Consider the following 13,861-nt stretch of genomic DNA (forward strand, 5'->3'; position numbering starts at 1 on the left):
TCCCGCTAACATTCGCCTCATAAATTTGTTTTACCGTTCTTTCCTCACTCATTCGTTCTACATGTCCAAACCATCTCAACACACCTTTCTTAATTTTATCGATAATGCTTATCTCAGCTTTGCATTCCTTCCTTATTTCACTATTCGCACATCTATCATACATCGTTTTGTTACACATTCTTCTGAGAGATCGCATTTCGACTGCATTCAGTCTACTTTCATCCTTCTTTTGCCAACTCCATGTTTCACTTCCATACATTAGAGTTGGAACCAGGACTCCGTTGTGCACTGCCAGTTTAGCTTCCGCTGATAGGTTTTTATTTGCTATAACTGATTTCAGTGCACCGTTCACTTTGTTCCCAGCATTCACTCTCCTTTCTATATCTTTATCAATCTTTCCATCCCTAGAAAACATACTACCCAAATACACGAAATCATCTACCTGTTCCAGAATCTCTCCTTTTACCAATATTTCACATTCAGATCTGCATTCTTCTCTTTCAAAAACCATAATCTTGGATTATTGACATAGCCATTTAACCAAAAATGATAAAAATACTAAAAGGCCACATTTATATTTAAGCTTAGAGCCCACTTACTTTAAATCGGGCACTATTAATATACATGAAAAAGAAAAGAACCTTGATAAATAAGAAATATTTATTGTTAATTAATTACGTGTACATGTCATTATCAATCTTTTTTTAGTTCATAAATTTGTATAAACGCTTCTGTCAACGTGATCATCTGAGGCAGGATATTTGTGACATGAAGGTCTTGTAATTCATACCTAGAAAAAAAAAATTTTATATAAATTGAAATAATCAGTTGCCCAATTTCTGCAGCTAAACTAAGCACATATTTTCACATTTCTGATCAAAATTTTAAGGACTTTTTCAAAAATAATACGTCCTTTATCTTGCAGTTCACGAAAAATCATAAAAAGTAAGCTTTGTCAACTCTTTAGTAGTCTAAAAAACTTTTGATGAGGCACTATTTATGATAATGTCGTACCCAAGGTTTAAACCTCATATTTTCTGAATTGAGTATTAAAATTGTTAACACATTGTTTCCAGGAAACGCTTAAAAAGGTCTTTTATATACTGTTGGTAGAGAGCAGGAGACGCTTATAAGAGTTCTATTTGCTTACTTTTGGTAGAGCGCAAGAGACGCCAAAAAACATTGTATATATCGTAATCGGGTTTGCGGTTACTTGTGATTAGTATACTGAGGGTCGGGTGGCAGACTATCTGAGTATAATTAGGGTCATGGTTGATGAAAAAACCGCCCTACACCAATAATGAAAATCTATCGTATTCATAATACTATCGATATTGGTAGAAATGATTCTTAAGAAGAATATCCTTTCATACAGTAACATGTCTGCTTCCCCTTTTATTTTATTTTATTTTATTTTATTTTATTTTATTTTATTTTATTGGAAGGAAGAACAACAGTTACAATATATGATACATACAGAATACAAAAAATAAAATCATGAGTACCAATTATAGTTCTTCACAACTATACATAAGAGAGGTCTATATAAAGAAAGAGACATGAGACAAGGATGGGATAAAGAGAAAAGGAGATGGCAGTGATAGGAAAGAAAGAAAAGGAAAGGACAGGGAATAGAATTACTTTTTTAGGTTTATAAGATTTCGAACAATTTAGCTTTAAATTTTAAAAGATTGGAGTAGAACATATCAAGGTCGGTACAACATTCATTAAATTTTCCACAACTTCGATAAATAAAGGAATTTTTTGTATAGTTCTTTGTTGGTGCTGGATTATAAAAGGTATGACTATGCCTATTGATTCTAATTGGACAGTGAAAAGGTATCTGCGCAAGAAGATAAGGGCTCTCAGTCATATTATTTATAACTTTATACAAAAAACATAAATCTGATATATTCCTACGTTTACTAAGTGAAGATAATTTATGGAAGGCTAAAGATTCTTCATAAGAGTTGAAACTTAAATGAAGCTTACCATCCATCATTTTTAGAAATTTATTTTGAATACGATCAAGTTGAGCTATATATATAGCGTACTCAGGGTTCCAAACGACTGAGGCGAATTCGAGGTGACTACGAACATAAGCGTTATATAAAGTTACAAGAGATGATGTATTTTTAAATGGTTTAGTGGTTCGAAAAATAAAACCTAAGTTTCTGTAGGCCTTATTAACGCAGGCTTCAATATGTGAAGAAAACAAAAGTTTCTCGTCCATTATAACACCAAGGTCTCTTAATTCAGTTTTCCTGGTCAGCCGACTATTGTTAATTTCATAATCAAACATAATTTTATTTTTTTTTCTTGTGAACGTAATGCTAAAACATTTATTGACATTCAGAAAAAGCTGATTAAGATTACAATAAGACACTAGATTATCGAGATCGTTTTGCAACATTGAACAATCGTCTAAAGACTTGACTCGTATAAATAACTTGGTATCGTCAGCAAACATGAGAAAATTTTGATTGATATATTTGTTAATATCGTTTATGTATATTAAAAATAATAATGGGCCCAGGTGGGATCCTTGGGGAACCCCAGAAGGAATCATAATGTAATTAGAAGTAAATCCTAGAACCGCTACCGCTTGGCTTCTATTTTCAACATAAGAAATGAGCCATCTAAGAAGATCACCATGAATACCCATTTCGCGAATCTTACGAATCAAGACATTGTGATTTATTTTGTCGAAGGCCTTGGCAAAATCAGTATATATGGCGTCCACCTGGTAGCCCTCTTCCATGGCCGATAGTATGAAATGATTGAACTCAAGCAAATTTGACTCAATCGACCTGCCTCTTAAGAATCCGTGTTGGTTCAATATAATGTCATTTCTTATTACTGGGTTGATTTTATCCGTGACAATTTTTTCCATAGTTTTTCCAAAAAGTGGAAGTTTGGATATCGGTCTATAATTACTGATATCGGATCGGTCACCACCTTTGTGGATAGGAGTAATGAGTGCTCTCTTCCACACGGAGGGAAAACATCCCTCTCTAAAAGATTGTGTATACAACTTGGAGAGCGGAATGGAAAGTTCCACAGCACAATGTTTAATAAGCAAAGGGTGAATACTGTCTGAACCAGGACCCTTATTTACATCAATATTACTAAGGTATTTAAGGACAGTAGGTCGATCAAAGTCAATTATATTCAATGAAGTGCTTGTTTCGTTATCATTAGTTTGAGGAGGCGCCATACATGATGTACTGCCAGAAGAGTCAGGTACAAAAACGGACTTAAAATAATCGTTAAATTGATTTGATATGGATAAACCGTCACAGGAAGATACATTGTTTAAATGCATTGACGACGGTAGATTAGAGTTGTTACATCTTTTGTATTTAGAAAATGACCACAAAATTTTTGGGTTTGTTTTCAAGGTTTCTTCCACACTTTCAATATATTTTTCGTAACATATTTTATGAACGGTTTTTTGACGAGATCTTAAGAGGGAAAAAGTTTGAAAATCTTCAACTTGTTTAAATTTCTTCCATTTTTTATGGAATTTAGATTTTTCTTTCAATATCTTTATTAGGGCTTTGCTATACCAAGGGGGGTATTGATTAGGGCTAAAAACTATTTTTTTAGGGACACGTAATTCAATTATATTATAAATAATGTTATAGAATTTATCCGTAGAATCATTTACGTTCATATCATGGAATTCAAGATCCCAATTTACTTGAGCGAGGTCCTCTTTCATTTTGGAATAATCAGCCTTGTGGAATAGCTGGACTTCTCTTGCGTTTGGCTTCAGACATCTTGTGGGATTCAAGAATGAAAGTTGAAAGTCAATTATTAGAGATTTGTGGTGGCTGTCTTCGGGAACAATCGGATGCGTGCAATGAGATGTAAGGCAGTGGATAAAATTAGTCATAACGAGATCTAAAATCCTATTAAGTCTGTTGCGTTCATTATTAAATTGTAGTAAACCGTGTAAAGCTAAGAATTCCACAAGTAGTCTACTAGTATCCGAATCATAATTTGTAGGTGAGAGTGAATTACTACCCTCATCCAAAATCCAGTCAATTTTAGGTAGGTTATAGTCACCTAGCAAAAGAAGAATATCATAATGTATATCATAGTGTAGTAGTTAGCGCATTAAGCTATCGTGCTTGATATCCTGAGTTCTATTATCAGGGGAGGTCAAAATGTAAGTAACCATCCAGAAAACACTATCAGTAGTTGTTTAGAAATGGCTCTTTAAATGTAAGAAAGAATTAAATAAACAAAATATTGTTTCTATAAAATATTTCCATGACTCAAGTGTCTAGAATAATCCACTTTCCGGTCAAACTGATCCCGGAAAATCGGAAGTGTATTGTATGTTTGCCGTCCCCCTCCGTAGTGTAATGGTCAGCACGCACGGCTACCGTTCTGGAGGTCCCGGGTTCGATTTCCAAGGGGGGTAAAATAAATATAAGTGATTTTTTCACTGTCATATTTATTCAATATTACCCTGGACTGGTACCTGAAGCGGAGGGCTGATCACCTTTCCTTCAAGTGTACACGATCAAGATAACACTGCGTTTATATAACGCAGTGCCCTATGCACCATTGGGTGCGGATAAGGGTTTTATTATTATTATTATTATTGTATGTTTGTAAAAAAAGCAGCAAATACCATTGTTGTGTGGGGTAGTGCAGCACATGAGCCCTGTATGTTCCTTTATCTGGCGTACCATCATGGACAATGTTTCCAACGAGATCGTAAACCGTCTTGCCCTGATACTGTGCCCTCACTTCGGGAGTTAAAATATCACCAAAGTCAACATTCCTGTAAAATATAAACATGTGTTTGGTGTAATTCTGTTATCCTAATGAGCAAATGCTGAGAAGTTCCTGTTTGGCCCACACTAGATTATCCCTCCTGTTCCCAACACAGATTCAAATAAAAACATATTTAATTAGCTAGAAGAAACAAAAATCCACTAAATGATCTATAAACTTTGTACATAATAAGCAAGGTGAATAATAAATGCAATTCCCATCTAAAAAAAAATAATCTGTAATCCTTCTGTTAAACCTGAAAGAACAGTTATACAATTATTACAGTAAAACCTCTATATAACGAACTTGTTGGGGGGAAGGGGGGTCCGTTAAAGCCGAAAGTCCCTTATATAAAAAAAAATTGCAACTGAAACCAATTTCAGAAGAGGAATCATTCTCAAACACGACAATGCGAGCTGTCACACATCAGCTTAACCGGTTAACTGCCAATAGCATCTTAAGACGCATAATTTTCTGTGAACGGAGCGCCGCTCATACAAAAATTACGTCATAAGATGCGCCGTTTTAAATGGGCTTTCAGTAAAGAAAATCAATTATTTAAAATGTACAAATATCTTGAACGCATAGTGACATCTATTGAGAATATCTTTGCATACTTAGAATTGAAATATAATTTGTTTTTATCACTTTAAACGTAAATTAAAGAGAGCTTTGTCGTCGGAACAACTGATGGCGCTCAGGGTTGTCCAATAATCCCCGACTTGCCGTCACTGCCGAATCTGATGACAGTGATTTTAGTATCGATTCTGATGATTTTTAATTTTTTAAAAATCAAAGTGTGTGTGTGTGTGTATACTTTTAATATTAAACTAACATAAACAACTACTTTTGATTTATAATTTAGTTTTCATATTTTCTATGACAAATTTTGTGACAACCCTGCACCATGAACAATTTTATGATTATGGATAAATGACTGCACGACTGGCGCACTCTTCATTTATTTGGCAAATTTTATAAATAAACGTTATTACACTTTTAATAAGGATGTGTTTAGAAGGTTTTATTTTTGTCGTAAAATTAGCGGCGTGCTGGGTACTGCCATACATGTACCTACCGGCAGTTAACCGGTTAAACAAGTGAATTTTTAGAGTATCAAAAACATCTAATTAAGGGGTCATCTGCCGTACAGTTCTGATTTAGCACCCAATGATTTTTTCATATTCCCACATATCGAAAATAAATTGAGAGATCAACGTTTTTTGATGCCTGAAGAGGCGATTGATACGTTTAAATCACATGTTTTGGAAGTACCTCAATCGGACTGGAAAAAGTGCTTCGAAAATTGGTTCAAACGCATGTAAAAGTGTATTTGAATATTTTGAAAAACAAGAAAGTCATTTTCGATTACAAATATTTGTTTTTACCTATCTATCTAAAAACATAAGTAGCAACCAACGTACAAAAATAATCTACAAATACTATTCAATAAGGCTCCTACCCCACCTTAAACACAACCCCTACCCCTATCCCTATCGAAACCCAATAATTTGTTTACTGTTTCTTACATATTATGTATGTCTCTTTAGTTATAAAACAAACCCTGAAGAGGGCAACAGGTTGTTGCCGAAACTAGTTAATTTATAATAAAAGTGAGTGAATAAAAAAAAAAGTTATTTTATTTCTCAAAATAATATACCTATTCAATATATTTCCGAAATATCAGAAATATCCAATTAAGATGACTTGCAAATAAACATACTTGACTGGGAAATTGATGACAGTCGGATTTTTCTCCACAAAGAATGTGTTCTTTGTAAACCGCTTTATGTACAATATCAAGTAAGGTGGGAGTTTTGTAATTTCAAAGCGTTTTAGGAAATTATCCTTGTAAGTTTTGTATTCCTTAGAATTTTGCCCGTTGAATTTCGTGAGCAGTTGGTACAGGTTTACCTGGAAAATAAAAATCTAGATAAATATATAATTCTTCTTTTCTTTATTAAAGTAGAAAGAAACATATAATAGCATACAGTAAACTGTAGAAATAGTATTAATTACGCATTGCAATGCAATTTTGATAGATACTTACAAATACACTAAAAAATAATAAATAAAAAAAGACACTAGGAAGTTATATATGGTATGTATGCACTGATCTTTCTTATTTATTATTATTAGTACTTATTTAAAAAAATAAAGAATAGAAAGCAAGAGTACCTAGAGAATTTTGTGAGGAGAGAGAAATACAAAATAATACATATTATATTACATAGCAAAATGGAAGGTTAACACATTTAAAACGGGTATTTTTTACGCCTGCAGACTGCTGGCGACAGGATTTGATTATTATGTAAATATAGTAAATACGTTAACAAAGAGATTGGTATATAATATTCATATAAAAACATTGGATGATTAATTTTTTTCTGCCGTTGAAATGAGGCCGGCACAGAAGGTAAAAATACCCTTACCGTATCAATCATCAATCAATCAATTAAGCATCAATCGACCGATGGGTAGAAATACCTTTTCCGTGCAAAGTGTGTTTACACGGCATAGGAAATATCTTGAACAGCAAGTAAGTTGCTACAGTGGTTCCACTATAGCACATAGTTGCTGTTAAGAGAGGATGCAGATGATGTAAAAATTGCCATGATGGTTGCCAACCTTCAACGTAAAAATGTAGAATTACAAGAAGTTTTATTATATTAATTGCATACTTGGGGAATAATATTTTCACGGAATTCATCTATAAACAGCGGCGTAGGAGGGAGATCACAAGTAAGATACAAGAAAGGAGATTCAGTAATTATCTCTTTATATTCATCACTGTTGAGATCTATCTTGCCAGCTTCTTCAACATCTGTAGGCGGAAGCTTTCTGGAAGAAAAAAAGGTAATTGATCAAAGTGTTCTCTTAGCACATAAGTGAGTGACTGGTTTCCAGGAAAGAGAAATCTAGAATGCCACTTGCCAGACTATGCGGATATATCGTAGTCATACAGGAGAAGGTGACAAGTGCATTTCTTATAAAAACGTGATCATTGACTATTTGATATCTTACTAGCTTAATATTGCCCTGAAAAAAATCCCAAAGGATTTTAAACTTGAAAGTATAATATATTAACTTGTTAAAAATCTGGATTGATGTTTATTTTCTTGCCAAGCAAAAGTGACTTAAATGGCCCTCCTGAACATTTTACGTTTTGTTAGTTGGTCACTTTCTCCTGTACGACTACGATATACACAATTGTAGCTATGTTGTTGTCACCAATGTGTAACAAAAATAACCACATTCCTTACAATAACCTGTGCTTATCACCTCAATATATGATATTAATTTTCTCAACATGTTAAAATCACATTGATATGTGCTGTGTTGAAAAAGATGCGGTTGAACTGCATTTTTTATTCAATTTGTTATAATAAAAAAAGATAAATTTACAAAATAAATGAAAAAAAAAGTTAAATTGTTTAGTAATAATACCTTGTGTATATCCGCATCTGCCCTAAAAAGGACTGATAGATGATAGAACTATCTACTTTCTTGGTTCCGTTCAGCGCCATGTGTAGGGAATTCAAGAACCACGAAAGAAAATCTACTGGATCTCCTGTAAAACAATTAGCAATGTTCAATTGAATTTCATTTATTTTCAATTTAAGTTTTACTTTGTAAATACCACTATTGTGGTATTTACCGAGTAAAGCTTAAATTAAAAATGGATACATTTTACCACAAAGTGAGTGCTGAATCACTTAACCCTTTCCGGTCCCCCAAAATTAAAAAAAAAATCTAGGCAGACAGTACATTCCAATCGGAAAAAATGTTTTGTCCTCTGCTGTAATAGATACGAGTGACAAAAATGTAAGCTTGGAATTTAAATAAATAATACTAATGATGAAAAAAATGTCGAATAACATACAACATGGAACCTAAGAGCAAAAAATTGATGTGGAATGAGATTCAACATTAAATTAACAAAACATAGATTTGACTGAAGGTCTAAATTTAGTTATATTATTATTTTTAATTTACAAGGTTTAAATTTAAATGAAAGTTTTTTTTGTTTGTTCAATTTCTTTTTATTTTAATTGATATTTTTAATAAATGATAGATTCTGATGCAGAAAGCATAGCTTTTTCCTCATTCTGACTGTAGATGATTTTTCTTTTTTTAAATAGAAGGCTTAGCTGATTCTTCTTCTAACCCTTATCCACATCCAATGGTGCATAGGGCACTGCATCATATAAAAGCAGTGTTATTTCGATTTTTAATGCAGTTTCATTACCAATTGATCAGTTTAGTAGTCTGCCTCCATAGCGTCATTGCGTTTGGCTTCCATTCTGGAAGTTCCGGGTATTATTCTCAGGTCAAAATAAATATAAGTTGAAATAGCAAAAACTGAACAAGATCTGCCCATGAAAGAGAAGCATGGAAAAATCTGGAAGAGGCTCCACTACATCCAGCAGTGGAGAGATGACTGAAGAAGGAGAAGATGATTCGTTGTATGCCATATGAACCTAGATGCCTGCACGCTTCACCTCAAGGTTTTGGAATGAGAAAAAATAAACAAATAACTCCAAAAATCAAAAGAGCTATTTTAGACTCGGTCAATATTGACCTTATTTATTGATTTGGCGTTTAATTTGTAGAACTCCATTTTAATTTATGTAGTAATTTTAAATCAAACAGATTTTTTGAGTCAAATATGTTTTATTTTATTAAATTATTTATTATTTCGAGAAATAAAAATACTTTGTGTTTTTACAATGTGAGTGGATCAAAACACAAAGTATTTTTATTTCTCGAAATAATAAATAATATATCAATATGATCCACAAAGTTAATGCTTTCAATTTTCAAAACATTTATTTTATTAACAAAAACACAGAAAAAATTGAAATTGCGACAATTAATTCGCCTTGTTAGGGCATTATCAAACAGATGATAATGACATTCGTTTGATAATACCCTAACAAGGCGAAACAATTGTAACAATATAATTTTTTAATGTGTTTTTGTTAATAAAATACAACTGAGTAGACTCGAAAAATCTGTGTTTGATTTAAAATTAATACATAAAATAGATATTTACCTTGTTTGATGAACTGGAACTTCTTCCGTGACCAGAGCACCACCGCCTGCAGCATCTCGTGCGGAGAGACGTGCGCCTTGAACGCCCTCGGATTCCACAGCTTTCGGATGAGTTCCCCGAATCTCTGCACCAGCAGGTACTGCGAGTCTCCCGGCGGTCTCTTCACCCCCGAATAGTTGTCCTCGCGTAGGAAGTAATTGCGTAGAGGACGGACGTGCGATAAACACTGGATATGTAAGGTTTTATTTTCAGACACTTAACACATAGCTAAATCAAACACAGATTTTAAATATTTTTTACATTCGACATACCGGTTTTGACAAGAACCTTGTCATCATCAGGGTTTATGTATTAAATTCTAAAACATTGAAATACTCATAGTTAATTACCCTTCTCTAACCAAAAGCTTCCACGCACTCCGTACACCATATGAAAATATGATTTCAAAAACACTTAAATGTTGTTTTTACTATGCATTGTGTAGCAAATACGTCAACTCCAATTGACAACTTGTGAGCTACGAATGGAATCACCCAAAATCAATTATTCATTACCTGCAGGATGACATTGCAATAGTCATTAGCTTTGATGTTATTCAGTCCCATTATCCCTGGCATATACATAGTACCGTCTACAGCCCGAGACATTTTGGTGTCCGTATCCATTGCCGATATTTGCGCCGGGAAGAATGTTGGATTCAACACATACTTTATGTCATCCAAGGAAGAATCTAAAATGTAAGGCAATAATATCAAGTTTATTATTATTTTTTTTTATTGTAACTGCAGACAATTGGTAGAATTCCATATTGTATTGTTGGGTAATATTTCCAAAATAAAACAAGGTTTTTTGGATTGAATACTACATTTATTTATGTATATGTTATGACATATATATATATATATATATATATATATATATATATATATATATATATATATATATATATATATATATATATATATATATATATATATATATATATATATATATATATATATATATATATATATATATATATATATATATATATACATACATATATATATATATATATATATATATATATATATATATATATATATATATATATATATATTGCCACTCCATTGCGCTGTATGGAGTGGAAACATGGACACTGAGGAAAAAGGAAAGACATATGCTGGATGTGTTTGAAATGTGGTGCTGGAGGAGGATGCTGCGCATTCCTTGGACTGCAAGACGCACAAACGTCTCCATTCTCCGCGAACTGTCAGTGACAGAAAGACTCTCCACGACTTGCAGGAAAAGGATTATGTCCTACTTTGGGCATATCGCCAGAAAGAACGAGAAGAGTCTTGAAAAACTGGTAGTAACAGGTACAGTTGAAGGCAAGCGGGCAAGAGGACGGTCTCCAACAAGATGGACAGACCAAATAAAGGAATTAACCGGATCCTCGCTAAACGCTGCCATCAAGTTGGCCCAGGACCGGGAAGAATGGAGAGGACTTGTGCACCAAGTGCCTGACATTCCAGAAGACCACGACGCTCAGCATTGAGCAAGAAGATGAAGAAGAATATATATATATATATATATATATATATATATATATATATATATATACATGTATATATATATATATATATATATATATATATATATATATATATATATATATATATATATATATATATATACATGTATATATATATATATATATATATATATATATATATATATATATATATATATATATATATATATATATATATATATATATATATATATATATATATATATATATATATATATATATATATATGTATATATATATATATATATATATATATATATATATATATATATATATAGTTATGTAAATATATCAAATAGTCAATAATGACATTTTTGTAAAAAATGCACTTGGTCACTTTCTCCTATATGACTACGATATAAGATCTTTTGATATGCTATTACTAGGTTTTTTATAAAACATTCAGTAGCAGGGTTGCACTGATCTGCATTATAACTAGATCAATTTCAAACCAAACATCTTCTCCCTCAAGACTGTTTATGTTGTTGGCACAGCCAAGGAGGCAATAGTCTTCAGATGTAGCGTACAGCAGAGGCGTGCATTCTATATAGGCAGAAAAGCAGTGCCTAGCTGGATTATACACTTTCCATATAGAAACACGACCAGTGCCTACCTTAGCTTATCCTTACCTAACCTTACTGCCTACTCTGATTAAAAACTCCATATGTCGCATGCTACTGGCGTACGGCATGTGGAGGGCATATTACGCATATCGCAACTCACCAATAACTTCGTAATTATCAGGCAAACAGTAAAACTTCAGGGTGTGTAGATTTAAAAACACATGGTGACTTTCGGAGACTGAATGTGTGTAAGCATGCGTGTTTGTCCCTCTTCCCTAAAAACAGAATGAGAATTTTGAATATATGAATATTTGTACAGTGGAATCCATTATTAATAATGTTTTACTTGGTACGTACCACTATTTCTTAAAAATGTTTAAAATATTTTCATGCACTTCCCATCATTTTTAAATGCATGCAAAATGCCAAATGCAAAATGATATGGAATGCATTAAAACACGTGTCATTATAGATTATAAGAAATATTGTTACTAACCAAGTAATACTCGAAGTGAAAATGGATAGATATTACTACAGTGACTAACAATTAAATTAATGGAATATTATCCTTTTATTATGATCAGTTTTTTTTTCTTTGTTTGCCCAATAAATGACCAAATGCCAAAAATTTTTAAAACTCTGGCCCCGCTTATTCCTCTCCCTACAGATATCCATCTCATCCTGGCGAGCAAGAACCCAATTATGTACAGACTTTTAGTTGTTTTTTTTTTAATTAAATAGAATAAATTTATAGTTTAATAATAAGTCTATCATATTTTATAATTAAGAACAATATTCAATTAACTTGACATTGGCAAATGCAATGTATTTCATGTGCAACGCCATTTTATAAAAAAAAATCAGTTTTGATAACAATAGCTAGCTGATAAAACAAAGCATAAGATAAAATAAGACGATTTTTTTCATCGTCTTTTTGAACTATTCAGGCTGAAGGTTAACAATCATCCTGCCAATTTTAGTTTGCGGCACTCTAAACACTAGTATAGTGATACAGTGGCAACACATTGTTTGCGGGAAACGCTTAAAATGTCTTTTGCAAACTGTTGGTAGAAAGTGGGAAATGCCTATAAGCGTTCTACTTGCTTACTTTTGGTAGAGCGTGAGGTCGCCAAAAAACGTTGTGCAGATCGAAATTGGGTTTGCGGTCATTTGTTTTTAGTATACGACGATAATTAGTGTACTAATTAGGGTCAGGGATAAAAAAAACCGACAACAATGTGTTAATGTTTAAGTCTTAAGTCAATATTTACGTCTTCTTCCTATGCTGTGTTTACCTTCAATTTCGCGTTGTAATAAAATACGTATTCCCTCATAAATTACCAAAATACCCTAGGTTTTTGTCATTTCATTATCTATAACATTTTTTTTCAATCTGTACCAAAATATCTAACTTCTCAGTAGGAGTAAATAGTCATTTAGCTAAAACGTCAATCATAAAAATACTCAATTCTAACCTGAAAATATTTCCCGCATACCAAGCAGGCGTACACATTGATTCGTGTAAGCGAAACAGAACATAGCTTTTCGAAGTCGAAATCCAAATATTGACGGTTAATAGTATCCAAATACGGACAAAGTCTCTGCATTTTGGGAGCGGGAGCTGAAATAATACATTTAGGTTAGAACGGCGTAAAAGGAATGTATGTTTTATAAGTATTCAAGTTGACAAAAATTACCCGCTGTAGATCCATTTTCTTCGGGTTTACGCTTAGCATCAGATACATCTTCTGAAGACCCAGAATGTGTAGCTTTACGCTTTAAAGCGGTCTTATCGGGACTTTGTGTTGACATTTTAGGTTTTCAAAACGAAAATTGATGTAACCTCACCAACGCCAAAAAATAAGTGTCAAAACTAAC

The 13,861-nt window shown here is 32.7% G+C and overlaps 1 protein-coding gene across 1 annotated transcript; it reads right to left on the minus strand.

Moving 5' to 3' along the window:
- Positions 1 to 642: 642 nt before the first annotated feature.
- Positions 643 to 13,849, minus strand: LOC148303752 (ubiquitin carboxyl-terminal hydrolase 39-like). The gene is made up of 10 exons (XM_088269459.1): positions 13,681 to 13,849; positions 13,459 to 13,604; positions 12,144 to 12,258; positions 10,402 to 10,577; positions 9,848 to 10,073; positions 8,239 to 8,362; positions 7,473 to 7,632; positions 6,515 to 6,705; positions 4,646 to 4,798; positions 643 to 790 (listed from the first exon to the last, which is right to left on the minus strand). Exons 1-10 carry the CDS (start codon positions 13,793 to 13,795, stop codon positions 694 to 696), a joined length of 1,503 nt encoding a protein of 500 aa, XP_088125585.1. The 5' UTR covers positions 13,796 to 13,849; the 3' UTR covers positions 643 to 693.
- Positions 13,850 to 13,861: the final 12 nt, after the last annotated feature.

The sequence above is a fragment of the Brachycentrus maculatus genome, unplaced genomic scaffold (genome assembly GCF_059751285.1).
Source record: "Brachycentrus maculatus isolate JH-2025_06_01 unplaced genomic scaffold, ASM5975128v1 h1tg000351l, whole genome shotgun sequence".
Lineage (NCBI taxonomy): Eukaryota > Metazoa > Arthropoda > Insecta > Trichoptera > Brachycentridae > Brachycentrus > Brachycentrus maculatus.

What these genes read in the sequence shown, in the direction of transcription:
- LOC148303752 (XM_088269459.1), bottom strand. Translation starts at nt 13,795, where the DNA reads ATGTCAACACAAAGTCCCGATAAGACCGCTTTAAAGCGTAAAGCTACA. An exon ending in GTGAAAATATTATTCCCCAA is followed by an intron (nt 6,706 to 7,472) that starts GTATGCAATTAA and finishes TTTATTTTCCAG; the next exon opens with GTAAACCTGTACCAACTGCT. An exon ending in CACTACCCCACACAACAATG is followed by an intron (nt 791 to 4,645) that starts GTATTTGCTGCT and finishes TTTTTTTTCTAG; the next exon opens with GTATGAATTACAAGACCTTC.